This window comes from Acomys minous, assembly GCF_964271855.1.
Source record: "Acomys minous genome assembly, chromosome: 2".
Taxonomy (NCBI): Eukaryota; Metazoa; Chordata; class Mammalia; order Rodentia; family Muridae; genus Acomys; species Acomys minous.
The window spans coordinates 55,501,983-55,529,299 of NC_140484.1; the positions used below are offsets into that span (position 1 = coordinate 55,501,983).

General features: G+C 51.1%; 1 protein-coding gene across 1 annotated transcript; it reads left to right on the forward strand.

Annotated features, from left to right (window-relative positions):
- Window positions 1-371: 371 nt before the first annotated feature.
- On the forward strand, window positions 372-26,413 carry NADSYN1 (NAD synthetase 1). The gene is made up of 21 exons (XM_084758355.1): window positions 372-547; window positions 2,042-2,102; window positions 4,064-4,180; window positions 6,399-6,452; window positions 6,955-7,044; window positions 10,438-10,489; window positions 10,998-11,086; window positions 11,254-11,371; window positions 12,585-12,716; window positions 14,565-14,639; window positions 15,302-15,426; window positions 15,965-16,013; window positions 16,426-16,528; window positions 17,631-17,799; window positions 19,253-19,388; window positions 20,089-20,195; window positions 22,975-23,106; window positions 23,822-23,891; window positions 24,356-24,484; window positions 24,953-25,129; window positions 26,162-26,413. Exons 1-21 carry the CDS (start codon window positions 463-465, stop codon window positions 26,315-26,317), a joined length of 2,226 nt encoding a protein of 741 aa, XP_084614481.1. The 5' UTR covers window positions 372-462; the 3' UTR covers window positions 26,318-26,413.
- Window positions 26,414-27,317: the final 904 nt, after the last annotated feature.

Here is a 27,317-nt window from a genome sequence, read left to right on the forward strand (position 1 = left end):
GCGACGGAAAGCAAACCAGAAGCAAGCCTTTCATGATTTATCAAAATCCGCTAAGGCAGCCATGAAACCTATCCCGGACAAACCAGTGGGGGCGTGGCTCCGAGACAACCTTTCTGCGCAAGTGTGCTTCTTGATGCCGCTTTAAAGGGTGCTTTGCTCAGACGTCCGGCGCGGGGACAGTGTCTCACAGAAAGGCTCAGGGCGCAAAAGTGTAAAGGATTGTAGGCTGTAGAGGCCATAGAGGCGGAGCTTCCCTGTAGGACCCCGTCTGCAACGGCGCGCTTCTGGAGGCGGTGCAGATGCTGGGCTATGACGTCAAGGGGGAGGAGCTATGGCGGGCAGAGGGGCGGGACTGCTAGGAAGGCCACTCTGCGCAGGCGCAAGCCTAGCGAGTAGTCGGGCTAGAAGTGACTGTGTGAGTCGCTTTTCAAACTGCGTCCCAGCCCAGAACCTGCAACCGGGATGGGCCGGAAGGTGACCGTGGCCACCTGTGCGCTCAATCAGTGGGCCCTGGACTTTGAGGGCAATTTCCAGAGGATTTTAAAGAGTGAGTCTGGGGGTGGCGGGAGGCAGGAAGAAGTCAAAGTCCACAATGTTTAGGTTATGGCAGTCAAGACCAGTGTACAACTTTACCCAGAGAGACTCAACAGCACTTGGCGTGGTATAAAAGAGTAATCACCTAGCCCTGGTGAGGTTTCAGGGGGACTTCCTAGTTTGAGGGACACGTGGAGTAGCAAGGCAGCAGTAGAGATAGGCGAGCCCTGTCAGCTGGGAAGACACTGCCCTCAGCCATCTTCTAGGATCTGATGGGTCTCCAAGGTCCCCTGAATCAGAGCTGCCCATCAGTGAGGCCAGTTGTTTGCAGAGACTAGGGTCCCCGAGGACATTCCTAGTAGATGGGCATTGAGAGTTGGCACCCTGAACCCAGAAGATTGGTAAGTGGTGAGCTCTGAGCTCTCAGCTCAGAGTGTCGACTTTGAATATCCCTGTATCGCTGACATTCGTGTGAGCTCACTGTTGAACTCAAAAGACAGAACTGGGCCTGCTTTGCAACGCTGAGCTGCAGATTCCCCACCTCCAGTTGTCCATGCGGAGCTGCCTCCGCAAGCTAAACAGGTGCAAGAAAGATGTAGCAGATCAGCTTTAAAAAACAAAACAAAAAGCCTAAATTTATTCTTATTTATTGCATGTACGTACACATGCGGGCCACGGTGTGCGTGTAGAGATCAGAGGACAACTTGCAAAAGTCAACTTTTTCCTTCCACCATGTGGATCTAAGTCAGGGATTCTCAACCTGTGGGCCATAATCTCTTTTGGGGAATCAAAGGACTTTCACAAGGGTTGAATATCAGATATCCTGCATGTCAGAGATATTTACATTCTGATTTATGACGGCAAAATTACAGTTATGAAGTAGTAACGAATATAATTTTATGATTGGGGGGAGGGGCACCACAACACCAGGAACTGTATGGAAGGGCCGAAGCATTAGGAAGGTTGAGAACCACTGGTCTAAGTAAACTCAGATTGTCAGTCTTGGCTACAGTGACTTTACCTCCTGAGACATCTGGCCAGCCAAGGCATTTTTTTTTTTTAAAGTATATATTGACCTGCTATGGCTGTCAGAGGATATGTCTCTGGGGTGACGATGGGCTGCCTTGCCTGCATGTTGGCGGCAGCCTACAACCTGGTGTGGGTGCTGGATGCTGGCACCATCCTACGGTTGGAAGCCTTCGCATCCTGTCTATAGCTTTTTCAAATAGCCAATCTGGGTATCTGCTTAATGATTACCTACCAAGGTGTGACTTCCCCCTCCTCAGGGCTAAGGTCACCCTTACTCTCCCTGCTTCTGATTTCCTGCAAGTGTGTACAGGTGTGTATAGGTGCCCACTGTCCTCTGCTGTTAACAGAATGAGCAGCAGTGGGCTGGGGGCACCACAGAGCCTGGCTTTGGTTGTATCTGCTACAGCAGCCTGCCTTTCCTGCCTTTGAATGTGTCCTAGCTGCTGAGTTCTTTCTCCCTCCCTCTCTCTCCTTATAGGTATTCAAATTGCCAAAGGCAAAGGTGCGAGATACAGGCTTGGACCAGAACTAGAAATATGGTATGGCTAAGCACACTGGCACTGCCCCCGCCTGCTCCCCATCCCCCCACCTCCCCCCTACCTCCCTCCTCCCCATCCCCAAAGGGCAGGTAGTGCTATCAAAAGATGGGAAAAACGGGGCAGTACTGCCTGAGAGCAGAAGAAACCGCAAACCATTTAGGACATCAGAAACTTGAGCCTGGGCCAGGGTCAAGGCAATTGGGGAGGAGGTTGGATAACTCCAGGCTGCGTGGCCACGTAGGGGAGTGAGGATGAATTCAGAGGCCAGGCCTCGCCTTTCCTGATGCTGTGGTTTCAATGCCCCTCCAAGGGTGATGGTGCTGAGAGGCAGGGCTTGGGGGGAAGGGGTTAGATCACCCTGAGTGGCATCTGATATGAAAGCCCCAGGAAGCCTGCTTGCCTCTCCAACCTGAGGCCACCTGGAAGGTGCCTTCTCTGCAACTGATCTAAGTCAAAATGCCGAGGAGCAACAAGGGTACCGGATTTGAAGCAGGGAGCGGCCTATAGCATACGCTTGTTCTACAGACACCTTGATTTTGCAGCGCCAGCCCCAGAGCTGTGTGCAGTGGTCTCCCGTGGCATTTAACATGGCAGGTCAGGGCACTGAGATACCTCCCCAGGCTTTCATTTTCTTTCTTTTTTTTTAATTAAAAAAATTATTTTTTAGATTTATTTATTTTATACGTATGAGTGTTTTGTTTGCACATCTCTCTGTGTAGCACCTTCATGACTAGTGCCCACCCCCCCAAAAAGGCCAGAAGGACATGTTGGATCCCCTGAAACTGGTATTATTGACAGTTGTGAGCCACCATGCGGGTACTGTAATTGAACCCAGGTCCTCTACAAGAGCAAGAGAGATATCTCTCTCCAATCCCTTCTAAAAAAAATTTTTATAATAAGTTGCATTTATTTGTGTACATGTACTGTGTGTGGTGGGGATGGGGTTGTTGAGGGATCAAATCCGGGCCATCATCACTCTTGATGGCAACTGCCTTAACCCACCGAGCCGTCTTGCTGCTCTCATGTTTTCATCTCCCTATTTGGCCATGAAGAGGTTTCATTCTGTATTCTCAGCATCTTTCAGTGGTCTCTTCCTGGTGGCCTTTTTGCGAGAACAGAGAAACCGATGCCTTGATGTCTTCTGCTCTCTTGCTGGGCCACCACCTTGTGTGTCTCTTAGCAGCTGCAGCTCCTCTCTGGTTTGGCGACTCCTACCGGCTGGTCTGGCGTGCTCTGCTAGTTTCCTGTCTGTCTTTGAGGCTCCTAGCCAGCTGTGGGTTCCAGAATGTCCTCTCCTCTTTGTCCCCCTCCCTCCTCTGCTCTGATGCAGTGTGGTTCTCAACCTGTGGTTCATGACCCTTTTGGGGACTCGTCTCAGGTATTTACGTTATGATTCACAATAGTAGCAAGATTGCGGTTAAGAAGCAGCAGTGAAGTAACCTTATGGCTGGGGGTCCCGCAGCATGAGGGACTGTATTAAAGGGACGCAGCATCAGGAAGCTTGAGAACCATTAGTCAGCAAAAATAAAATAAAATAAATAAACAAACAAACAAACAGCCAGGCGGTGGTGGTGCACGCCTTTAGTCCCAACACTCGGGAGGCAGAGGCAGGCGGATCACTGTGAGTTCGAGGCCAGCCTGGTCTACAAAGCGTTCGAATGTCTGGATATAGGGAAGCGGGCATGTACATCTCTCTTGCACTTTTATATTAGTCCCGAGGCCAAGGTCCCCTCTTCTTTATCCTCCTGGATTTGCCTGCTTCACCAGTCCAATGTCTCACCATAGAATCCTGACTCCAACAAAGGCTCCACCTCCCGGGCCGGCCGAGAGCGTCTGGTGCCCCTTAACTGGATTTGTTCTTAATAACTCCCTCCACCAGGAGGGAGGCTTTGGGAAGCTCGGCACCTGCCCGGAGCTAGACCCCTCCTCACCCCTCACTGGCCTGCTCCCTCTCTCTTCAGCGGCTATGGATGTTGGGATCATTACCACGAATCGGACACTCTCCTGCATTCGCTCCAAGTTCTGGCTGCCCTTCTGGACTCTCCGATCACCCAGGGCATCATCTGTGACGTGGGGATGTAAGTGCCAGCCTGAGAGGGCGGAGAGACGGGGGGTGGGGGGGGTGGGGGGGAGCACAGTGGGGTTCTGAGAAAAGGCAAGTTCAAGGGTGTCCTGCACCCAACACTCTTTTCATTTGGGGCCATGGAGCCCGTGTGAGACACCAAAACCCTTAATGTTGAATGAGGGTTTTGTTCAGCCCTGCGGCCACTTAACCTCGCCAAGGCAACAGCTCTTGGAAGCAGTTTTTGTGAGCACACTCTACACAAATGCAAGCCACATGTGCAGGCAGTTTTCTTCATGATGAGTCTTGGGGCAGCTGTTCCCGAGGACATGCATGCCATGAAGCCTCAAGTGGCATGGTTCTTCAAGGATGGCGCCACGCAGCACGTGCGCCTAGAAGCTTCTAGTGTGTGTCAGACCATGCTTTGTATAGTCGTCCCCCATTGTTGGGCCCCTGCAAGAACAGCAAGTGCTGTGCCCCATTAGAGCCTCTTCTCTGGCCCCTCATGAGTTCTTATGCCTAAGGGGTTCAGCGTTTTCCTGTTTGACAGTTTTTGGGTACTGTTTTGGGCCTAGTTTGGGAGCTCTGTGTACAACTATGTCTTATTTGTTTGGAGCATTCTTTGCATATGAAAGGTCAAAGCCTGTTCTTACATGGAACAAAAAAATGTTTCCTTGCATGCTGCCTGCTGTTTTCTTTTGCTTTCTGGTTAAACTTGAAAATGTTTGTGTGGTAATGGCTCTGATCACTGTCTGGTGGTGTCTGTTTTTGTTGAAGGGCTTCTTTTAGTTAGACGACCTTGTTTTTATTATTATCATTATTATTATTACTGCTGTTATTTTTGTTGTTTAGTTTGGTTCATAATTTTTGTTTTGTTTTTTAATTTTTCCAATCTTTTGCTAAATTTCCTTATTTTGTGTGTTGTTGTATGTCCATACGTTTCTACATACAGTATGCATGTATGTAGAAATCAGAGAATAGCCTGTTAGACTCAGTTCTCTCCTTCCACCATGCGGGCCCTGGGCATGGAGCTCAGCTGGGTTGGCTTGGTAGCAAGTTCCTTACGCTTCTGAACCATTTCCCCACCAACCTGGTTTGGTTTCTTTGAGACGGGGTCTTAAATAACCCAGGTTAACCTTGAACTCTTCATGTAGTGGAATATGACATTAAACATCTGGTCCCCCTGCCTCCGCCTCCAGAGTACAGGGAGGAGGCCCCTGCTTTATGTAAGCCATCTGTATGCTTACTACCCAGCACACCCATTGCACAAGGGAAGACCCATTGTTCACATCCTAGAATGTGCTTCAGTTGGCTTAAGAGAGGACTAGAAGCCGTGGTGACATGGCCATGGCACGATAACAGGCTGGGTGCCCCTGCGTGCACCCTACCTCTGATCCTGTTTGGGAAGAAATATTAGGGCAGGTGAGCTTCTGGCTAGGCAAGAAGGCAGCAGAGGCAGGCAGTGTTGGAAGCAATCGCCCTAAGTTCTGGGACATTCTAGAAGAAGGAGACTTGCCTCAGAACACTTTGAGTTTAATTTGAAAGCTAAAGAAGAGCATTCAGAGTCCCTCTAAAGATCTAAGGAAGCATCGTGCAATACAAAGAAACATCTAGGGGCTGGGGCACTGCTCTGAGCATTAGTAAGGGCATGCTGTGCAAGTCTCCAGGGCCCATGTAAAAAGCCATGTGCATAAGGATGCTTTTGATACCCCAGTGCTGGGAGGTGGGATAGAAGGGTCCCCGAGGCTGAGTCCATGACTGCCAGGTTCAGTGAGAGACCCTGCCTCAAAAAATAAAGTGGAGTGCTTTAAGAGATGGTTGAGTGGTTAGAGCACATACTATGAATACTCCAAGTTCAGTTCCCAGTACTCACGTCACAGCTGCCTGTAACTGCAGCTCCAGGGGTTCAGACACCTCCTGCCTCATGCACTCATGTGTGCATGCACATGCACGCAGATATGTATACAAATGTGTGCACATATGCACATGTGTGCACATGCATGCATCCATGCATGACTGTACACACACAAGATTAAAAGTAAAGGTTAGTCTTGAAAAACCGTAAGGTAGAGCTGGATAAGGAAGACTTCCAATGTTGACCTCTGATGTGCGCATGTGCATACATGGGTATGCACCTGTGTACACACAACAACGAAAACATGACTCTGTAGTTAGTGCCACCGCCTCTGCTCGCTGTGCTTTCATGACCGGTATCACCCCCCTCCTTTCTGCAGGCCCATAATGCACCGGAATGTTCGCTACAACTGCAGAGTCATCTTTCTCAACCGGTAGGTGAGGCGAAAGGAGGGCAGCTGGCATGCCTGTGCCTGACTCTTGTTGGAGTCTGGCTCAGCCACTCCTATGAAGTTCCTTCTCTGGCCTTCAGCCACCTCACTCAAGCTAGAGGAGGGGACCCAAGGTTGGGTTGGTTGGGGTGTTTTTTCATCCTTGTCACCTGGACTGTGGACAAGGTAAGGGAAGTGTCCTTGTCACTCCCTCCCAAGCCACCCTCCACACACCAGCCTCCAGCAGAGTGTGTATGTTGGGTAGATGGAGCCATGGGAACATTTCTTCCCCCCACCCTCAAATAGAAAGCTTAGGCCTACAGGGAAACACACACACACACACACACACACACACACACACACACACACACACACACAACAGCTTTGCTCAGGGACTGGTCTTGAACCAGCTCAGCAGCCTTACCTTATCCTATGGGACAAGTTTTGTGGCAGACGCCTCCTTGTCCCAGGAGTAGAGTGTGAGCAGTCCTTTCATCGGCTTTAGGAAGATCCTGCTCATCAGACCCAAGATGGCCTTGGCCAATGAAGGCAACTACCGGGAACTGCGCTGGTTCACCCCCTGGTCCAGGAGCCGGTGAGTAGCAGATGCCTTGGCTGCAGAGTGGTCCCAGCCACACACCAAGTGCTCCCTACACATCCTCAGCACATGCAGCCTCAGTGCAGACCACTGGGGGCAGTGAGGAGAGTGGGAGAACTTCTTGCCATGCAGATGTGGCTGATTCCCTGAGCCAGGAGACACCATAAGACCTCAGCCACCAGTCGGTGGTCATTGGTCACTCTTAAGTCCTTTAAAGCAAGGACTTTCAACATAGTCCATTTGAACTTTGGGAACAGGTTATTTCTTTGTTTGGGGCAGGGCTGCCCTGTGTAGTGTATGGTGGTCTAAGTAGAGTGTATTAACCAATATTACCCCTAAGGCAGGTAGGCGTGGCTATGTGCACACTTCATCCTGGCAGGTGGAGGTGAAAGCTGAAGAACCAGGCCTTAGCTCCTTAGTGAGCTTCAGGCCAGCCTGGGGACATGAGACCCCGTCATAGAGCAAAAAACAGTTACCCCAGACTTTGCCAAATGCTTCCCAGCGGGCAAAATGTCCCCCATTGGGAAGCCCTGCTCTGTGGTTTAGGTGACTGTCTCTATGTTCTGTGGCTGTGAAGAGACGCCATGACCATGGTAATTCATTTAAAGGAAGGCAGTTAGTGGGGGCTCGCTCACAGTTTCAGAAGGCTGGTCCAGTGTGCTCACGGCTGGGAGCGTGCTGGCACACAGGCAGACACGGTGCTGGAGAAGTTCTTGAGAGTTCTATGTCTGGATCTACAGGCAGCAGGAAAAGAGAGCCCCTGGGCCTGGTTTGGGCTTTTGTAATCACAAAGTTCCTCCCCAGTGACACACTTCCTGCAACGGGCCACACCTCCTAATCCTTCCAGATAGTGCCACTCCCTAGGCATTCAAGTTCAAACCACCAGAGTTACCCCCTTTTGTAATCAAGCTCTACTTGAAATGGTTGGCTGTTGACACTGGAAAACTGCTGGGTTCTGAGAGCTGCTCTGGGTTTGATGGCCTTGTGAATTCTGATCCTGGGTCATATTTGTATTGACTTTCTTCACTTTTCCATCAAGTAGAGACTTTAATGTGCTCCTGATGCGACTTGTTTCTCTATTTACGTTTCTCAGGCCATCATCTTCACTTTCTCTCAGGCCATCATCTTCACTTTCTCTGGCCAACGTTTCTGTAACATTCTAGATTATTCCTAGACCAGAAGGCTTATATTTTTGCCTTCTCCCACCTAACCAGAAATCTCTTTGAATTTATCCATTTTCTGCAGACTTCTGTCTCACCATCCTTTGTCTTTATTGTGAGTTTTTAAATTTTTTCTTATTTTTAATTATGTGTGTATATGTTTGTGTCTGTGTGGGAGTGTGTACACATTAAGTGCAGTGCCTACAGAGGCCAGAAGAAGGCAATGGATCCTCTGGAACTGAGGTTGTAGCCAGTTGTGAACTGCCATTCACAACTACTAGGACAGAAATCAGGTCTTGACTTTCCAGCCCTGCCTTTTAAAAATGGAAAATGAATGTTGAATTCCACTGTCTTTTCCACATATGTCAAGGTGAATATAGAGTGTAACTCTTTGTGCCTTAAATTCCAAGTAAATATGAGATATTAAACTTGGATTTTATTCAGAAGTTGGTACCCTCTCTAGAATTGTATGCCAACATTGTGTTAGAGGTTTTTGTTTTGTTTTGTCAGGAGGTGGGACATCCCCTGTGTTTTGTTTTGTTTTTAAGATTATGAGATTGTTTTCTTTTTCTGTGCTCTGGATGTGTTATGATAGTGGTATATTATCCAATTACGATATGGTTATAAATTCTTGTGCCACTTAATAAGCAAGGTGTGGTGGCACACAACTTTAACCCCAGCACATGGGAGACAGAGGTAGGCTGAGCTCTGTGTATTCAAGGCCAACCTGGTCTGCATAGTTCCAGACCAGCCAGGACTACACAGTAAGACCCGGCCGGGGCAGTGGGGGGGGGGGCGGAGAATGAGGGGCTGAAAAGATGGCTCAGGCTGTGTGTGAGCACTGGCTGTTCTTCCAGAGGACCTGGTTTCAGATTGCAGCACCCACAAGCAGCTCACAACTGTCTATAACTACAGTTCCAGGGGATCTAATGCCATCCTGTGGCCTCTGTGGGCACCTGCACTCATGAGCACATGCCTACACACACACACACACACACACACACACACACACACACACACACAAATATAAAGTTTAAAATTATCCTTAAGTTTTAAGTAATGGCCTTTCTAGGAGCCAGTTCCTGAAAGTTGTCCTCCGACCTCTGCATAAGCACCATGGCATGCGCACACCCACACACTTACACACACAATGGATAAATTAAAAATAAAATAAAGAAATGGACTTCCTGGCACCTTCCTGCCCTTCCTGGGACTTATTGGTCTATCCTTAGATGACACATAAGTGGGGCACAGTGCAGGGGGTCTAGTCTCCTATAATTACCTCTGGCCATTCACCCACTAGCTTTTAGCTTTATGTGATAATACGAGTATTTTGTTGATGTTTTGTGTTGTGGTTTGTTGAGATAGGATCTCATACTACAGCCTAGGCTGGCATCCAGTTCATAGCAGTCCTCCTGCCTCAGACCCCCACGTGCTGGGGTAATCGGCCAGTACCAAGCGGATCTTTGCACGAGTTGATAGGTGAAGATGATTGTACTGTTGGCTCACCAACATTTTGGTTTCTCGACATTGCTGCTCCCTGACCTACAGAGAGAGACAGAGGACTTATCTGGGACAGCGTGGCTTTTGCATGGTGGGATGAACTGTGGGCATCTTGTTTCTGCTCCCTGTGTTGATGGGGGAGGAGAGGCCATGTCCACTCAGCTCCCCAACATCTGGCATTTTGCTTAGGTAAAAGAACTGGTGGCAGTGTGCCCACAGGCCATGAGTGTAAGAAAGCAAACAGAAAGTCTGCATGCACCATCTAAGCAGTGCACTTGGAGCGGCTTGTCTGAAGTCACAGGTTTTAGCTTTTTGTTTTATGTGTTTTTACAGTGGAGTGGATCTTTGAGACTCCCTAGGCCAAAGCTGTGTGTGGCAAACACTCTGTGGTCTCATTATGCCAATGGTAGGCGTGGTCATGTCTGTGAGTGAACATCATAAGACTTTTCCAGAGTTGGGAATCCCATCTTATTTCTCCCTTGGAACAGTGTCCTGATTCCAGTCCCTCCTCTCCCTAATCTCTCAGGATATACTGAGAGGCCAAGACACCCCAGTATGCATGGATACTACAGTGTCTGCCATAGGCCTCTGTGTGAATGGGTGGCTGTGTCTCTGAGGATTAATGGTCTCAGGAGCATGGTTAGGCTGAGGGCCTGCGCCTGTGCCATGCCTCCTGCTTCCCAGGACCTCATCTCAGCTTTGTCATGCTTTGATTCTCTCCTTCCAGGCAAACTGAGGACTATGTTCTCCCTCGGATGTTACAGGACCTGACAAAGCAGGTGCATCCTTCCCAGGCTGAGGACGGGGCACAGGAGGAGCTCTGGGGTGGGGTCAGAGCATAGCTGGGTTGGTGGAAGCACAGAGGGGAGCTTCCGAGGTGGGGGTGGGGGTGGGAGAGACTCTGACTGGGGACAATTCTAGGAAACCATAGACAACCAGCTGGTGGCGGGTGTATCTCTGAGCTTTGTCCTTCTTGTTGCATTGTGGACCTAGGGTCCTGGCTCTTCTTGCAGCCTTGGGGAGTGGTGACATTGTTGGTAGCCAGAGATGGAGTGGAGGAAAGGACCTTCTGCAGCCATAGTAAAGCTGTGTGGCTTGTAGTCATGAGCATGCAAATGGGAGAGCCTGGAGTCAATAGAAGTAGTGTATGCTGGCCTAGGGACTCCCAAGGTGAGGAGAGCCTTAGTGTGAGCCTGGAACATATGGCAGCTTTCAAGAAGTTGGAGGCCAGTGTGTAGCCCAGTAGGAAGCCCTGGGATCTGACGTGGTCTTTTCTTTCCATTGCAGACAACTGTGCCATTTGGAGATGTGGTACTGGCCACCCAAGACACCTGTATTGGGAGTGAGGTCTGTGAGGAGCTCTGGACACCGCGCAGGTCAGATGGCTCTCTCTGCCGTCCGTTCCCCATCTTGGGCCAACCAGTGGGAGGACCCAGGCTTTGCAGACTCCTGGGCTCATGTCCTTCGCCATGGAGGTCGCCCCAGATAAATAGCTGAGAGGCCGCAGGAGCCTAGCAGTCACTGTACCTAACTCTCTCCACAGCCCTCACGTTGACATGGGCCTGGATGGGGTAGAGATCATCACCAATGCCTCGGGCAGCCATCATGTGCTACGCAAAGCCCACACCAGGGTGGATCTGGTGACCATGGCTACCTCCAAGGTATGTGTTGGGTAGGGTGGCTAGAGCAGGGTCACAAATTAGAGGGCCCTCAGGGGAGACCCCAGGAGAAGTGACACCTGGGGCAGGACTCTGCCACTTCCAGTGCATTCTTAGGGCTGTGTTTTCAGGCTGTATTCCACTGCCATGCCTGGTTTCTCCCAGGGTCTTTTCTTAGTATCACCTGACCCTAACTGCCATCGTTCAAAGTGGACTCTGTTAACACCTTTGTGACAGGGAACCGGATAAACTCTTGTCCATGGTTGCCATGGAGACACATGCCACCTTGCAGGTTCCTGCCACTGACTTTGGACACTGTAGAACACTACTTTTAGTCCTTGGTGCAGATAGACATGCCCCAGGTTGAAGATGGACACAGATGGGAAGTAAAACCCAGCCCTCACAGAGGCCACCCAAGGTCACCGGTGTTTCCAGTGGCTCCAAAGCTCAAAGCTGCCCCACTACACTGCTCTGGCTGCAGTGGTCCTGTCAGATAGGGTCAGCAGTGCTGCACTGAGAGCAGAGGGAAAGTAAAAGTGACTGTTCTATGGGATGCCTGACACCTGGTGTCATGTGACGCTGTTCCTGGAAAGACCCAACACAGGTCTCCTCACCCCAGATTAGGGAACCAACAATAGACCAAAGTAACAATACCGCCAAAGTTCAATATGGCAAACCAATCAATTTATTGGAATTGCCCAGCAATGTAAGTGAGCGGTTGCAGACAGGAGCAGAGATGCATCCACAGGCAGCCACATCACCAAAGCCCATCAACAACTCATAAAAGCTGGAACCTTGGAGCTCTTTCCACAACTTCTAGGTTAGTTTGACAGGCCAGGAAATCTCTTCAGGGAGCTTGGCTGATCTGGAAGCCTTTCAGCAGTCCTTATTGCTGATCTAAGCTTGGAGAGGGACAGGGCTTGTGTGTATTGTGAGTTTCAGGAACTTGCTGAGACTTGTAAATTGTTGGCTTCCTAACGCTTCCACGTGCAGGAAATTGCAGCACAACATCTTGCAAGGGCGCATGAGTTTGAGCTGTGGGACTTCGTGTCCCCGCCTGCACCTACCATCTCTGTCAGAGTCTGGATGTCCATGGCAACTTAGAATCGGGTAGAAAATGGCAGCCTGGTGCATCTAGGTGTCCTGTACAATGCTACTGTCAGGCCCAGGTTATACCCAGCACTGGCAGTCCTACAGTCACCTGTGTTTCTTCTAGAATGGGGGCATCTACCTACTAGCCAACCAGAAGGGCTGTGACGGTGACCGTCTCTACTACGATGGCTGTGCCATGATTGCCATGAACGGGAACATCTTCGCCCAGGGCACTCAGTTCTCATTGGATGATGTGGTAATGAGCCAAGCATGGGGATGGGGAGAGGCCGGCACACCGCCCAGTCAGTCCACTGTCCATCTGTACAGCTCCCCCTCCCCTGGCTGTGAGGAAGGATTCCCTTACACCATGTTTTGGCTGAACACAGAGCAGAGAGAAAATGTCACAGCTGGACGTGGGCTAGGAAGGAGGACCCCAGGCTGTGGTGAACACGTTGTTGTAGATACCATAGTGTCTGGGACACAGCGTCATCTGGCTCCATGCAGGGTGTAGTGAGCTTGTTTGACCCATTTTGGAGGCTGGCAGGATGAAGCCCCAGACAGGGATCAGCAGACACGGTCCTGGTCCTGTCTTAAGGAATGGTGACCATCAAGCTTAACTGGAAATGTCATTCTCAGGGACATCTGGCCTGTCCAAAAATCTATCAGTTTCCCCATGGTCTGGACATCACACGTTAAAGGGAAGCCTTACCGCTGCATTAAAAACTGTTTTAATCAATTTGGCAAAACACCTGACAGAAGTTCTTTAGGGAGGAAAGATTTACTTCAGCTTACAGTTTGAGGGTACACAGTCCACCATGGTGGGAGGGCACGGTGGCAGGAGCGAGAAGGCGGCTGGTCACAGTATAGCCACAGTCAGGAAGCAGAGAAACGAAGGCTGATGCTCAGCTCGCTTTCTCCTTTTCTATTCAGTCTGGGACCCCAGCTCACAGGCTGGTGCTGCCCACGTTCAGAGCTCATCTTTCTTCCCCAGTAAACACATTCTAGAAGCTCCCTCTGAGACATGATCGGAGGTTTGTTTCCATAGTGATTCTAAATTACATTGAACTAGCAGTCAGCGGTAACCATCACTTCCCACCTGGGCCCTGAGTGTTGAGAAGCACAGAGGATACCCCTTACCTCCCGGTGGAAGGGGCTTTCTAAGCATATGAGGCCAGCTGGGCGATAGGTTGGAAGTGCCATCGCAGTCCTTCATTGGGTAGGGGATGGGGAGGTGAGGAATGTGAGAACACAGAGAATAGGCAAGAAGGCAGAGGGCAGTCCTGCGCAAACCTCACTGATCCACCTCCAGGGACCACACAGTCCTCAGAGGGTCCGGTGATCTGCACGCTCAGTGCCTGGAAGATGTGGGTGTGGACTGCATGTCATGGCCATGCTGTTCTCCATCTTCCTCTGTGTTGGCTTCCTTTTCTGGTCATAGGATGGCAGCAGTGGCTCTGTGTTGAGAGTCGGAGAAGGAGCCATTACTTTCTGTGTGTCTTTTAAGTAAAAAAGAACTTTTCCTTAAACACTCCCTCTCCCCCCCCCCCCCCATTACTGACAGGGTTGTTTCCTGCTGTAACTGGTGGGTTGCTGGGAAATGTTTACATGTATTTGGGGTGCTAGTGTCAACCAGACAGATGCAAGTGGAAAGATAGTTCAGGTCACAGCATTAATGTCAGGCAGCTCACCACCACTTCTAACTGTAGCACCAGGAGTCTGATGCCCTCTTCTGGCTTCTACAGGAACTTCACTCACATGTACATACACACAGGAACACACATACTCATAATTAAAATTAATTTTTAAAAAAATAGTGAAAAGGGGCTGGAGAGATGGCTCAGTAGTTAAGAGGCGCCTGCTGTTCCAGAGGTCCTAAGTTCAATTCCCAGCAACCACATTGTGGCTCACAACCATCTATAATGTGATCTGATGCCCTCTTTGGCAGATAAAGCACTCATATACAAATAAAGTTTTAAAAAATATAATAAGTTCAAGAAGGCGGTGATGCCATTCACCCTACAAGGTGCCCAGACCCTGCTATGAAAGGTTTGACCCATTCATATGGGACTGCGATCCTGAGCTTTCCCTCTGCTTCTCCACCCAGGAAGTCCTCACTGCCACCCTGGATTTGGAGGATGTCCGGAGCTACAGGGCAGAGATCTCCTCTCGGAACCTGGAAGTAAGTGCCCTGGGAGATGCCAGCCTGAGAGTGTGCTGTGGCCAAGGCTGTGGGGCCAGCATGTGGAACCATGCAGAGACACACATCACCTTGTTCCCTTCCCCTGATGCCTAGCCACCAGTGCTCTGCTTTCTGCCTGTAAGGAGGGGACCATTTTCAGAGATGGTGCTACACCTTGTATGCTATTGTATGCCTGGCTCCTCTCATTAAATATAGCATCCTTGGAGCTTATCATGTGGGAGCATAATGAGGCTCTTCTCTTTTTCAGGATACAGTAGTACTCCACTCAGTGGCTATGCCCCTGGGTACACCCACTCCTCCAGAGTTTTGAGTGAGCCTGGGCTCCTTTTTCCTAGGTGTGTCTGTCCCTAGGAGTAAGTCCTCTGGGTCACATGAGGCCCTCAGGTTCAGGCTATTGAAGATCTATCAGACTGCTTTCCTGAGTGGCTGCTCCCCCTCCCGTTCCCGCAGTTCGGGGTGCTGGGGGGGGTCTATTACTTTTCTGCCCTTGCAAGCACTTGTCAGCACCTATCAACTTTGATCAGTCCAGCCCAATTCCCCATGGGCTCGTCTATGTCTCTGATGGCTGTTGGAGTCCTGCTCCTCACCCACGAAGGTTCTGAACTGCAGGTGTCAGGATGTCCTCATGTCTCCCCCAACAGGCAAGCAGGGTGAGCCCGTACCCACGGGTGACGGTCGACTTTGCCCTCTCGGTCAATGAAGATTTGTTGGAGCCGGTGTCAGAGCCTGTGGAGTGGACATACCACAGGCCTGAGGAGGAGATAAGGTGGGTGCCCCTGGGCCTAGATCCTGCTTTGTGGATACCACCGTCCCAGTGGCTGCCAAGATTCACCAGGTGTGGGGGCTACAAGGATTCCCAAAATCTGCCTAGGGTAGACACTATGTTTTGTTTGAGCTAAAGATATGGTGGCTGCTACATAGTGAGTTCTAGGACAGCCAGAGCTACCTAGGGAGACCTGTCTTTTAAGAAAAGAAAAGAAAAAATGCTGTGGCTGATGATGCCCCACTGCCTGGTTCTTCTCAAGGAGGTCTCCCTGTACTGTGACCTTAAGCTCTGAGGCCCTGTCCTAGACCTCAGTGTCCCCATTTTACATGGGGTATCTCTGGGGTTTTCCCCCAGACTTGTTTCAAAACTGAAATGCCCAGATTGACATGAAAGGCTTATAGCTGATGGCCTAGTGAGAGCCCATGCCGGGGGCTGTATTTCTTCGCTGCCTTCTGTGAAGAGGCCCTATTCAGGGCCTCTGTGCAGGCACAACGAGCCAGGCTTATGGCTCCAGACTCAATGCTGTCATCTCCTGCAGCCTTGGACCTGCCTGCTGGCTCTGGGACTTCCTTCGACGGAGCAAACAGGTGGGCTGTTTTGTCCTCGCCCCCTCCCCTGGTTGGTGTGTGAATCTAGGGTGGGTTGGCGATTGTTTTCCTTGGGGGAGTGTATCTGCACTGGCTAGGGGCCAGATGGGTGAAGCCTGCTTTGATGCTGGTGGTCTGTGGAGCTGTCTAGATCCGAAGGATCTCCCGCATCTCCCAATGTGGCCTCATCGTAGGACTGGAAAGGCAGCCTGGGACTTAGAACGACCTCTCCTGATCTCTCGGAAACTCTGCAATACACATGGGTTGCTTGTCCAACCCAGGGATGGCTCTGAGCCCCGTGGGTGTTGATGTAGGGCTCTGGGACTCACGGGGCTGTGCTAGGCTGCGGATTGGGTGGGGCACAGCCTATCTGCAGCTCGGTTGACCCAGTATTTGGTCGCCCTCTTTCCAGGCCGGGTTTTTCCTGCCCCTGAGCGGTGGGGTGGACAGTGCTGCCAGCGCCTGTATTGTCTACTCCATGTGCTGCCTGATCTGCGAGGCTGTGAAAAGCGGAAGTAGGTGACATGCTGTGCATTAATCTAAGGAGTGCGTCAGGTTGGGAGCCAGACAGGGAAGGACAAACCCAGGTCACTATGGGTGAGGGAGGCTTCCTTGTTGGGTACAGATGTCATCTGTCCTATTCAAGTCCCGAAACCCAGGCCAGTAACATCCATTCCTGGGCAGTTAGCAAATGTGGTTTTGTCTGTCTGCTACTATCTGTCAACAGTGCAGCTCCTGTAGGGAGGACACAGGATTTGGGGTCTGGCAACCTAGGTCAACTCCTTATTCCTCCATGGGTGCAGTGGCACTGCGACTAGCCTGAGAAGCACAGGAGCAGAAGGTTAGCCCAGCACAGACCACAGGTTAGCCCAGCACAGACCACAGTTAGCCCAGTGCAAAGCAGTGGATTACATGGCAGTGGGTTAGCACAATGCAGAGGCAGAGGGTTAGCCCAGCACCAACCACAGATTAGCCCAGTACAGACCACAGATTAGCCCAGCACAGGCCACAGGCTAGCCCACCACAGACCACAGTTAGCCCCAGTACAGAGCAGTGGATTCCATGGCAGTGGGTTAGCACAGTGCAGAGGCAGAGAGTTAGCCCAGCACTGACCACAGATTAGCCCAGCACAGGCCACAGGCTAGCCCAACACAGACCACAGTTAGCTCCAGTGCAGAGCAGTGGATTCCATGGCAGTGGGTTAGCACAGTGCAGGGATAGAGGGTTAGTTAGCCTAGCACAGACCACAGGTTAGCCTAGAACAGTAGTGAGTTAACACAGGGTGTGCACAGGGTCCAGTGTGCAGGCACCTGGGAGAGAGCCTTGCTCTTTTTTAGGACTGTGTGTTCTCTAGGCTAGACACAAGGGAGACGCTTGGGAGACGGACTGTGGGAACTTAACATCAGACTAGAGAGGGGTTAGGTAGACTCTAGGGATGGATGGGCCTAACACATGTGGGAGCTTAGGATCAGGCCAGGGGTGCCTGGTACTGCATGGGACCCGGGGAGATGAACGGAAGCTGGCACTGGGAAGGTGTGGCCTGGCTACATGCGCACTTGGGAAGGAGGTCAGAACGTTTTGTAGACAGTGGTTCTCATCCTGCCATGGCGGCCCCAGATCAGCAAGTGCTGGCAGACGTCCAAAACCTGGTGGACGAGATCAACTACACCCCAAGAGAGCCCCGGGAGCTCTGCGGGCGCCTGCTCACCACTTGCTACATGGCCAGCGAGAACTCTTCCCAGGAGACCCACAACAGAGCCACAGAACTGGCTCAGCTGATTGGAAGGTAGGACTCCATCCTGTGCTGAGCCCAGGCCAGCACCGGGGCAAAGGTCAGAGCTGGCGAGGAGCCTGTGGCTGCGGTGTCTTCATGTGCATCTGGCAGCTGAGTGAAATGCTGCTGTGGGTTTGAGTCAGGGTTTAAGGAAACAATGCAGCTGAGCCCCAGACTATACAGTTCACACGTACACATACACATGCATGTGCATGCACAAATATGTATCACCCAGCCTTGCCCCTAGATGCAGACGCAGGTCACATATTCTTTAGAGCGATCCAGCAGGCTTTGGATATAGCCTGCAGGCTGTGTGGGAAGGACCAAGGAGACTTTTCCAAGAGGTGTAACTGCCTCATCCAGAATGTTCTTTTATTCTGGCTCTTTGGAAAAATAAGAAACTGCCTGTCACATTGCCGGATGCAGCCAAAAGCCTGCCCACCAGCAGTTCTGTTCCTGGGTTTATACCCAAGTCCAAACAGTTACCTCTGCAAGATGTCCCTCAGCTTTGTCACAGCAGTGAGAAGAGGAAATGATACAAATGCCCATTGGCTGATGTCATGTGTCTGTACTGTGGATTGATATTAAAAGGTACGGAGTGCCTTTACAGCATAAGTGACCCTTGGAACTGTCGTGCTGAGTGAAGGGCACCAGATGTCAAAGGCCATGACATGCACAACCCTGTTTCTGGGAGTTGCCCAGCATGGCGTATCCATAGTGGATTTTATTAGTCCAGGCAGTGGACTGAGAGTTGTCAAGCTGGGGCAGATGGGAGTTGGGGGAGAGTGACAGTTACTGGACAGGGTTTCTTTCTGGGGTGGTATGTTCTAGAACTAGGTGGTGAGCAGTAATGGCTTTACAGTATTGTGACTGTGCTGACCATGGTTGAGTTACATGCTGTTGGATGGTAAGAGAGGGCCAGTGAGAGGGTTCAGTAGGTAAAAGTGCTTGCCACCAAGTGTGATAGCCTGAGTTCAAATCCCTGGGACCCATATACTGTAAGGAAAGAACTGACTCCCAAAAGCTGTTCTCTGACATCCACACACACATGCTGTGGAATATGTGCCCCCTCCAATACATATGATAAAGTATTTTAATGTATTTTCTAACTATATATGTAGTATAGGTATGTGCATATGAGTGACAGAAGAGGGCATCGAATGCCCTGCAACTGAAATTACAGGTGATTGTGAGCCACTGTATAAGTGCTGGGAATCGAACCCAGGTCCTCTTAATTGCTGAGCCATTTCTCCAACCCCAAGGGATATCTGGGTTTTTTGTTTGTTTGTTTGTTTGTTTGTTTGTTTGAGACCTGACCTGGAGCTCACAGAAATCCATGTGCCTCTGTCTCCCGAGTGCTGGGATTAAAAGCATATTCCCACTATACCCAGGCCCAAGAAACATTTTTAAAAGATAGCATGTCTTAGCACACCTGTACTGACCCCTCTCGCCCCTGCTCTTGCAGCTACCACATCAGTCTGAGCATCGACACGGCCGTGAAGGCTGTGTTGGGCATCTTTAGCCTGGTGACCAGGAAGTTCCCTCGGTTTTCAGCACACGGAGGGAGCAGCAGGGAGAATCTGGCCTTGCAGAATGTGCAGGTAAGTGTTTGAGCCTGGCCCTGGTCACCACAAGGGTACAGAGAGGAAGGCAATGGAAGACAGGGAGCCTGGGGAGGGGATGGGCAGTGCTGGGCAGGCCTTACTAGCCGCTGGCCACACAGCCATGCTTTAGGTTGCAGGTCTGTGAGTGGGAGTGCATGAGAAAGTGTGTTCGGGAGTGTGTGTGTGTGTGTGTGTGTGTGTGTGTGTGTGTGTGTGTGTGTGTGTGTGTGTGTGTGTACTCAGGCTGTGTGCTGGAGCATCACCAAACACTGTTGTATGTGGGCACTTGTGCATTTCATCCAGCCCTGCCCTGGCTAGCCTTGCCTTGCCCCTGGGCTACCTTGGTTAGTCTACATTCCCTGTGTCAATAGGGAAAGGAAAAGTCCCAGGCCTTTCTGTTGCCATCTGTTTGCCACTTGTGTGCATGGCCACCTCTCCAGTGGTAAATAGTGTGGAGGGCACTGCTGAGCATCTTCCTGGCTACAGCTATTCTGTGCCCACCTCCTGTCTCTTGGTGACAGCTATAACCCTGCTGTAGCCAGGTGCAGGGGGAACGTGGCAGGCTTTTCCCCAGCACAGGACAGCTTGATTCAACTGGTCTGTGTTCTGACTTGGCTGCTCCTGCACAAGGATTGCATGGTAGTGCAGCTGTTGCCAGGGTCCTGGCACAAGGCAACTTGCTTTTTTCTTGATCCAGGCTCGGATAAGGATGGTCCTCGCCTACCTGTTTGCTCAGCTGAGCCTCTGGTCCCGGGGTGCTCGAGGAGGCCTTCTTGTGCTTGGATCTGCCAATGTGGATGAGAGGTACGTTTGGCTGGGGACTTGCCTTGATGGACTCAGGTCCTTTCAAGCCTTCCTGTAATATCAGGATATCCAGAGAGTGCAGGCCACGAAGCTTCTATCCGCCTCCAGCCCAGCCCACTCTTAACTAGCTCTCACTACTTCTATCCCCGGCCTGCCTCCAGTTCCTGTCACCCACGCTGCCCCGCCCCCATCCTGTCCCATGCATCATAGGTCATTTCATTGCAAACAGTTTTCCAAACACAATAGCTGTTTTCTTCCTTCCTTAAAAAACATCCAGTGGTCCCCTTGTTTCCAGGTAAAACCTACCCAACCACAGACCTAGTGGAGACTAGTAGATCCCCTTTCCAGGCTTGGTTTTCCCCGCTTTCCTTGGGTGAGCCACCTCACCTCCTAACTGTTCTCATGTGTTCAATCAGTCTTTTCAGCAGTCTGTCTAGCCATAAATTGAGCCACCTATCTGTCCATCTGTTAATCTGATCACTTCTGTATCTACCCACCCACATACTAATCCATCTGTTCATCCACCACCTATTCATACATACACTCACCCCACCCACCTATCTCCCCACCCACCCACCCATGCATACATACATATACCCCTATCCATCCATCTATCCACCTACCCACCCATGCATACATACACCCACCCCCACCCATCCATCTACACATCCACCCACCCATGCATACATACACTCACCCCCACCCATGCACCCACCCATGCATACATACACCCACCCCTACCCATCCATCCACCCATCCATCTACGTCCACCCACCTATCCATCCACCCATCCATCCCTCCCTTCATCCCTCCCTCCTCATCTACCTATCCACCCATAAATATGCACATATACCCCCCAATCATCCATCTATCCATCCATCCACCCACCCCCACCCCACCCACTTCTGCAGTTTGGCTTGATTTGATTTTGAGACAGCTTCTTACTATGAAGCTCAGGGTGGCTTCAAACTTACCATGTAACCCAGACTGCCCTCAAACTGGAAGCAATCCTCCTGCCAGGTCATGTGTGTGGAGGTCAGAGGACAACTTCAGGTGTCTGTCCTCATCTTCCACCTTGTTTGAGGCAGGCCGTCATTGCTCACTACTGTGTACCCAGGCTAGCTACCCTGTAAGGTTCTGGGAATTCTATCTCCATCTCTCTCCATAGGAGCTCTGGGATCACAGATGAGTACTGCTGTGTCTAGCGGTATGTGGGTGCTGGGGATCTGAACTCAGGTGGTGTAAAGGGTCATTTCCTGGGCAAATGGTCATTCAGTATTTGGGGTTCAGGTAAGCCCAAGCTGGCAGGCACCTTCTGCTGAGACCTGCCAAAAAGCCCACCTCCTAGGAAGAATGCAGGGTTTCCTCACTATCCATGTAATATGTACACACAACTTAGGCTCAAGAACCTTCATCAGGGAGGGACAGGGGAGCCTCCAAGCCTGGGTTCCAACATTAGCCAAGCCACTTGGTGGCTGCCATCTGTACGAGCCTGCAGGCCAGAAGAGGGCACCCGCTCTCATTACAGATGGTTGTGAGCCACCATGCGGTTGCTGAGACTTGAACTCAGGACCTCTGGAAGACCAGCCAGTGCTCTTAACCTCTGAGCCATCTCTCCAGCCCGGTGGCTGCCTTCTGAAGGAGAGCTGTTGCCCCAGGCCTGTAGGTGATGCACAGGTGAATGAGGGTGGACTGCGTGTGCTCTTGCTAACAGGTCAGGCTGAGCCCGCAGGAGCACACTCTAGCCATCCGTGGCCAATGATTGATGTCAACTGAACAGGACATAAAGGAAGGAGGACCAGAGTCCCAGCTGGGCCCATGAGGACATGGAGAATGGTCTATCCCATGAACAACAAGGAGAGCAGGGTGTGTTGTGGGCACCTATTTAGGGCCCATGTCTCTGCTGATTCCAGTCTGAGTCCCACCACAGTTGTACCATCCCTCGGTCCTATCTGAAGACACTTACCTGAGGCTAGTAGATTTGTCACTATTTGCCCATTAATCTTGGAGCCATGGGGTCAGCAAAAACACCTGTGGGGCCAGGAATGGGTGGTCTCATCAAGGAACACAATGGTTTGGGACAAAGCTATGGCAGTGAGTGGGGTTGGAGGTGTATAAGCTCTGAATTGTTTGTTTTCATGGTCACTAAAGGGCAACTGCTCCAAGCCCTCAAAGTACCGAGGCTGTTGGTCTTCTTCCAGGCCTCTGGAGGCTGTCCCCATGCCACCACTAATGCAACCCTGTATCCCTGTATCCTCGTAGCCATTGGCATCCTGACGGCACCCTTTGGCCATGGCTCCCTAATTCTTATTCCCTTTGAGGAGACCTGGGGCTGCTTCTCAAAAACCCACCCTGTAATCCAGGTCCATCTCTGTCTGGAGTCCTCACTATATCTTCGGGGCCCTTTTGTGCCCTGTGAGGTCACAGCTCTAAAGCTCTGAGACCTGAGCTTTATACCTGGGTGAGTGTGCACTTGGGCAAGGTCCTCTTCCCTTCTGAAGCCTCTGCCCTGTGGCTCCACCTGGCTGTCCCTAGCTTTCTAGACAGACCTCTCCAAGTGGGCCGATGGTGGTACCCAAGCATCCTGAACCAAGATAGGTGTCTACCCAGTGTGCCCCCATGTCACCCTGCTGTCCTCCTCCAGGGCCTAGGCTGTGTGGGGCTCCTGACTTCTAAGACCCCTAGAAGAAGGGAGCCCTTGACCAGTACTGGTGGACCCTCCACAGCCTTCTATACCCCAGGAATCATGGAAACATTGTCCTTTCTTCCTTCCTGGCAGTCTCCTTGGCTACCTAACGAAGTATGACTGCTCCAGTGCGGACATCAACCCCATAGGTGGCATCAGCAAGACGGACCTGAGAGCCTTTGTGCAGTTCTGTGCCGAGCGCTTCCAGTTTCCCACACTGCAGACGTGAGTACTCTTGCCAGTGTTCCTGCAGCTCCTGGGCCACCAAGGCCACCCTTGCCCCACTCAACCACCCTCCTTAGCTCCCTGGGCCCCACCCTGGGAGCGTGAAGTTGTGACCCCACCCACTTCCATGTCCACAGTTCTAGGTGTCTTAAGTGACAATTCCTCCAAGACTGACCCTTCTGCTGCCATCTCCAGGTGGAGAGGCTGGTCCTGACACCTGGCAGGCTTGGTCTCTGGGGGTAGCTGTTGAGGACACCCACAGCCTATCAAGCCACTGCTGCGGCCTCGCTCCTGGTACCAGGAAAAGTCTGTGTACTTGCTCTCCTTGCAGAATCAGTCGTGCCCACAGGGGACCTCAGGCAATATGTGAAGATCCCTTTGGTTGTCACAAAGAGTTGTTCCTGGCAGCTCTTAGGCACAGGCTGGGGTTCCTCCCAAGTGCCCTGCAGTGTGTCAGACTTTCCCACCACACCCGCTGTGCCAGGTCTTCTGATCCCAGCTACTAACAGCCCTGCAGTGGAGGGTCCCTGTCCTGCTCTCGTCGCCCCCCTGCTGTCTTTGATTCACCATCCTTTGGGTCATGACACCCCAGGACCGTGAGCCCAGGCATGGCTCTGCGAGGCATGGCCAGCCCGACTGCAGTTTTTCTAGGGACTTCCTGTCAGAGTGCATGAGCACGTTAGCAGCCCTTGTGACTTATTGTGTCTTACTGCAGCATCCTGTCAGCCCCTGCCACCGCAGAGCTGGAGCCCTTAGCCAACGGGCAGGTGTCTCAGACAGATGAGGTAACGATGACAGCTTTGCCTTTTCTTCTCACTGGGTCCCCTCTCAACCCTCGTCTGCCAAAAGGAGACCTGTCTGCCACCAGACCCTGGCTCAGTCAGGCTGATGGAATCACTGGCCTCGGACCTTCTCATTATGGTTAGGGCTCAAGAAGGGGGATATGACACGGTGGGTGGGAAGGAAAGTCGGGAAGACAAGCTAGGAATCCAGGTTCCTCACAGCAGGTTCTCTACCTCAGAGCAGCCTTGGAGTAGAGTCAGTCACCTTCCATGCCTTGCAGGATTTTGGTCATTTTCCAAACCTGCATCTCCTGACAACCAGTGAGTTCTGAGAACCCTGGCTGAACATCCTCTTCTGGCTCTTATTAGCCTTACCTCCCTGGACCTTTGGTTCCCCAACTGTAAGAGTCTCTGAGGTCCCTCCCAGCACCAGTCCCTGCACACTGAACACACTTCTGTCTTCACAGGAAGACATGGGGATGACATACGCAGAACTCTCCATCTTCGGCAGGCTCCGGAAGGTCGCCAAGGCAGGGCCCTACAGCATGTTCTGCAAACTGCTCAACATGTGGAAAGACAGCTGTACACCAAGACAGGTAAAGCCATGTGTGACATCAGGCGAGCCACCTGTGCATGACCCCAAAATGATAGACTAACCTCATTTCGCACACAGCAACATTTTGCGGCTGTCATCTTCCCCAGCTTGGGGTTCCTGGCTGCCCTAAGTTAACCCCAGTATGGGCCAGCCATGCGGGTGTGATGGTGCATTACAGAGGCTTCAGAATGTATTATGTCTCTCTCTGCTGGCCAGAGGACTCACTGGGCACATAGAGCCACCTGGAGGCCTCCTGGAGCACAGCAATGGGCTGTCAGAACCAGGACCCTACAGCCCTGCAGCTCAGCCAAAACGAACTAAGCTCATAAATCTCCACACTGCTGTCAGAGAAAGACCAGAGCAGGGATAGCACCCGCTGGCCATTTATTTCCCCCCAAAGCAGGACTCTCAGCCTTGAGTCTTTTCCTGCCTTTTTAACCCGAAGCCCGTGTGTTCCTTTGCCCACCAGGTGGCTGCGAAGGTGAAGCAGTTTTTCTCAAAGTACTCCATGAACAGGCATAAGATGACAACCCTCACGCCAGCATACCACGCTGAAAGCTACAGTCCTGACGACAACAGGTTCGACCTGAGGCCCTTTCTGTACAATACGAGGTGGCCCTGGCAGTTCCGCCTCATCGACTACCAGGTGAGTATGACTGGACGGCATATGAGGGGCTTCCCTTGGGGAGAAAACCATTTTTATATGCAAACTGTCATGGCGTTGTACTGTCCTTGCTTCAGCAAAGGGATTAAAGCAGACTTAGCTCCTTGCCTCCCTCCCTTTCTTAAGCGGAAACACCTACAAATAGCAAATTAGACACAACTCCTTCCCAGCCAGGCTCTGCTCGGCTGAAGAAAGGGATAGCTGCTCAACTCAGGGTCGTGATTAAAGGTGGCAAACCATGGACAGTGAGCTACAGAGGGCCTCTGTGAGTCTGAGGCCAGCATGGTCTCTATATATAGCAAGTTCTACAGGGCCACTAGGAAGCTGAGACATGGGTCAGGATGCTACTGTCCTATGTCTGGGCAGAGCCAGAGCCTGCACCCTGTATCGCTGATGCCCACCTGCTTTGTCCCTGTATCCTGCTGTAACTGAGTCATAGGAATGGAAAAATCTAGCCACCAAGGGCAGAGGGTGGGAGCTGCATCAGCTGGGTTTAATTTATTGTTGGTCCCTGTAACTCTTGTGCATGTGTCTGTGCATATGGATATGTGCCTGTGAGTGAAGTGCCCGGGGAGGCTAGAGACATTGGATCTCCTGGAGTTGGAGTTATAGAAAGCTTGACATCAGCACTGGGAACTGAACTCAGGTCCCCCTGGGAGAGCAGCATGTGCTCTCAACTGCTAAGCTATCTCTCCAGCACCAAGCTCTGACTTTTTTTGGTGGTAGTAAGGGCTTGACCACTCTACCTCCCACAAAGACCACTTGGCAGCAGTTCCTACGGATCAGCAAGGGATTTTGATGCTGGGTGGCTCCACAGTGGGCAGAAATAGAAGCAGCTAGAATCTCACATCCACAGTGCCCACCAGGAACTCCCGTGCCAAGCCTTTCTCCGAGCACATCTGCATGCTATGCTATCCCTAGGTGGCCTGGAACCTTCATGGATCTGGCTGGTGGTTTCAGCAGCTGGATCTTTGAAAGGTGATGGAGACAGTTCTGATGAGTTTCTCTGTCCAGGTTGTACGGCTCGAGGGGAAAGCATCGCAGAGCCTGGAAGACCGGATCCGGGAGCATTTAGAAGGGTCATCACGTGAATGGAAGCACCTCCTCCCTGGCGAAGTCCCTAGTGTGACTTCAGATCACCAGTGGTCAGGACAAGTGGCGCCGTCATGACCTGCCTAGAGCCAGGTTTTGTTTACCTTTCAAGGAAGAGAGAGATGATTATTCTAATGCCATCAAAAATAAACAAAAATGCTTTGTTTTTTTGTTTTTGTTTGTTTGGTTTTTTTGAGACAGGGTTTCTCTGTGTAGCCTTGGCTGTCCTGGACTCACTTTGTAGATCAGGCTGGCCTCGAACTCACATCAGTCCGCCTGCCTCTGCTTCCAGAGTGCTGGGATCAAAGGCGTGCGCCACCACACCTGGCCTTTTTAAATGTATTTTGTTATTTTATATGTATGGTCTCTCACCTACATGTATATCTGTTTGCCACTTGCATGCTTGGTGCTCTTGGAGGTCAGAAGAGGGCATCAGGTCCTCTGGAACCAGAATCAAAGATGGCTGTGAGCTACCATGTGCATCCTGGGAATTGGACCCAGGTCCTCGAGAGCAGCTAGGGCAGTTCACAGACATACAAGGGGGGGGGGGGGGCGGGGAGTCATGCACATAAAAACAAAACTAATAAACTCCTTAAGACAATAATTGTATTTATTAATGTATATATGTGTCTAATGTGTGCATAGGTGCCCAGAGAGGCCAAAAGAGGACATCAGATCATCTGGAGCTGCAATGACAGGCAGTTGTGAGCCACCTGGTGTGGGTTCTGAGAACTGAACTCCAGTTCTCTGAAGATAGCCAGCATTTCCCCCCCCAAACCTACCTGTATCCGGCTTTATTAAAGATAACTTTCATAAACAATCATAGTATTTCAGGCAGGACATGGGCAGACAATCATTAACAGTGGATAAGAACTTCCAAACTCCCTTCTTGTATAAACTACCAAAATCAGAAAGCCACTATTAAGACCCACTGAAATCTCCACTCAATGCTTTGAAAAGGTGGAAGTAGCTTAGAGCGAGGGTTGACATTTCGGGATGTTTAACAATTTTCACAAGCTGACCCTAACTTTCAGGAAGTGAAATGAAATGGCAGAATTATCAATTGGAAGATCCACAT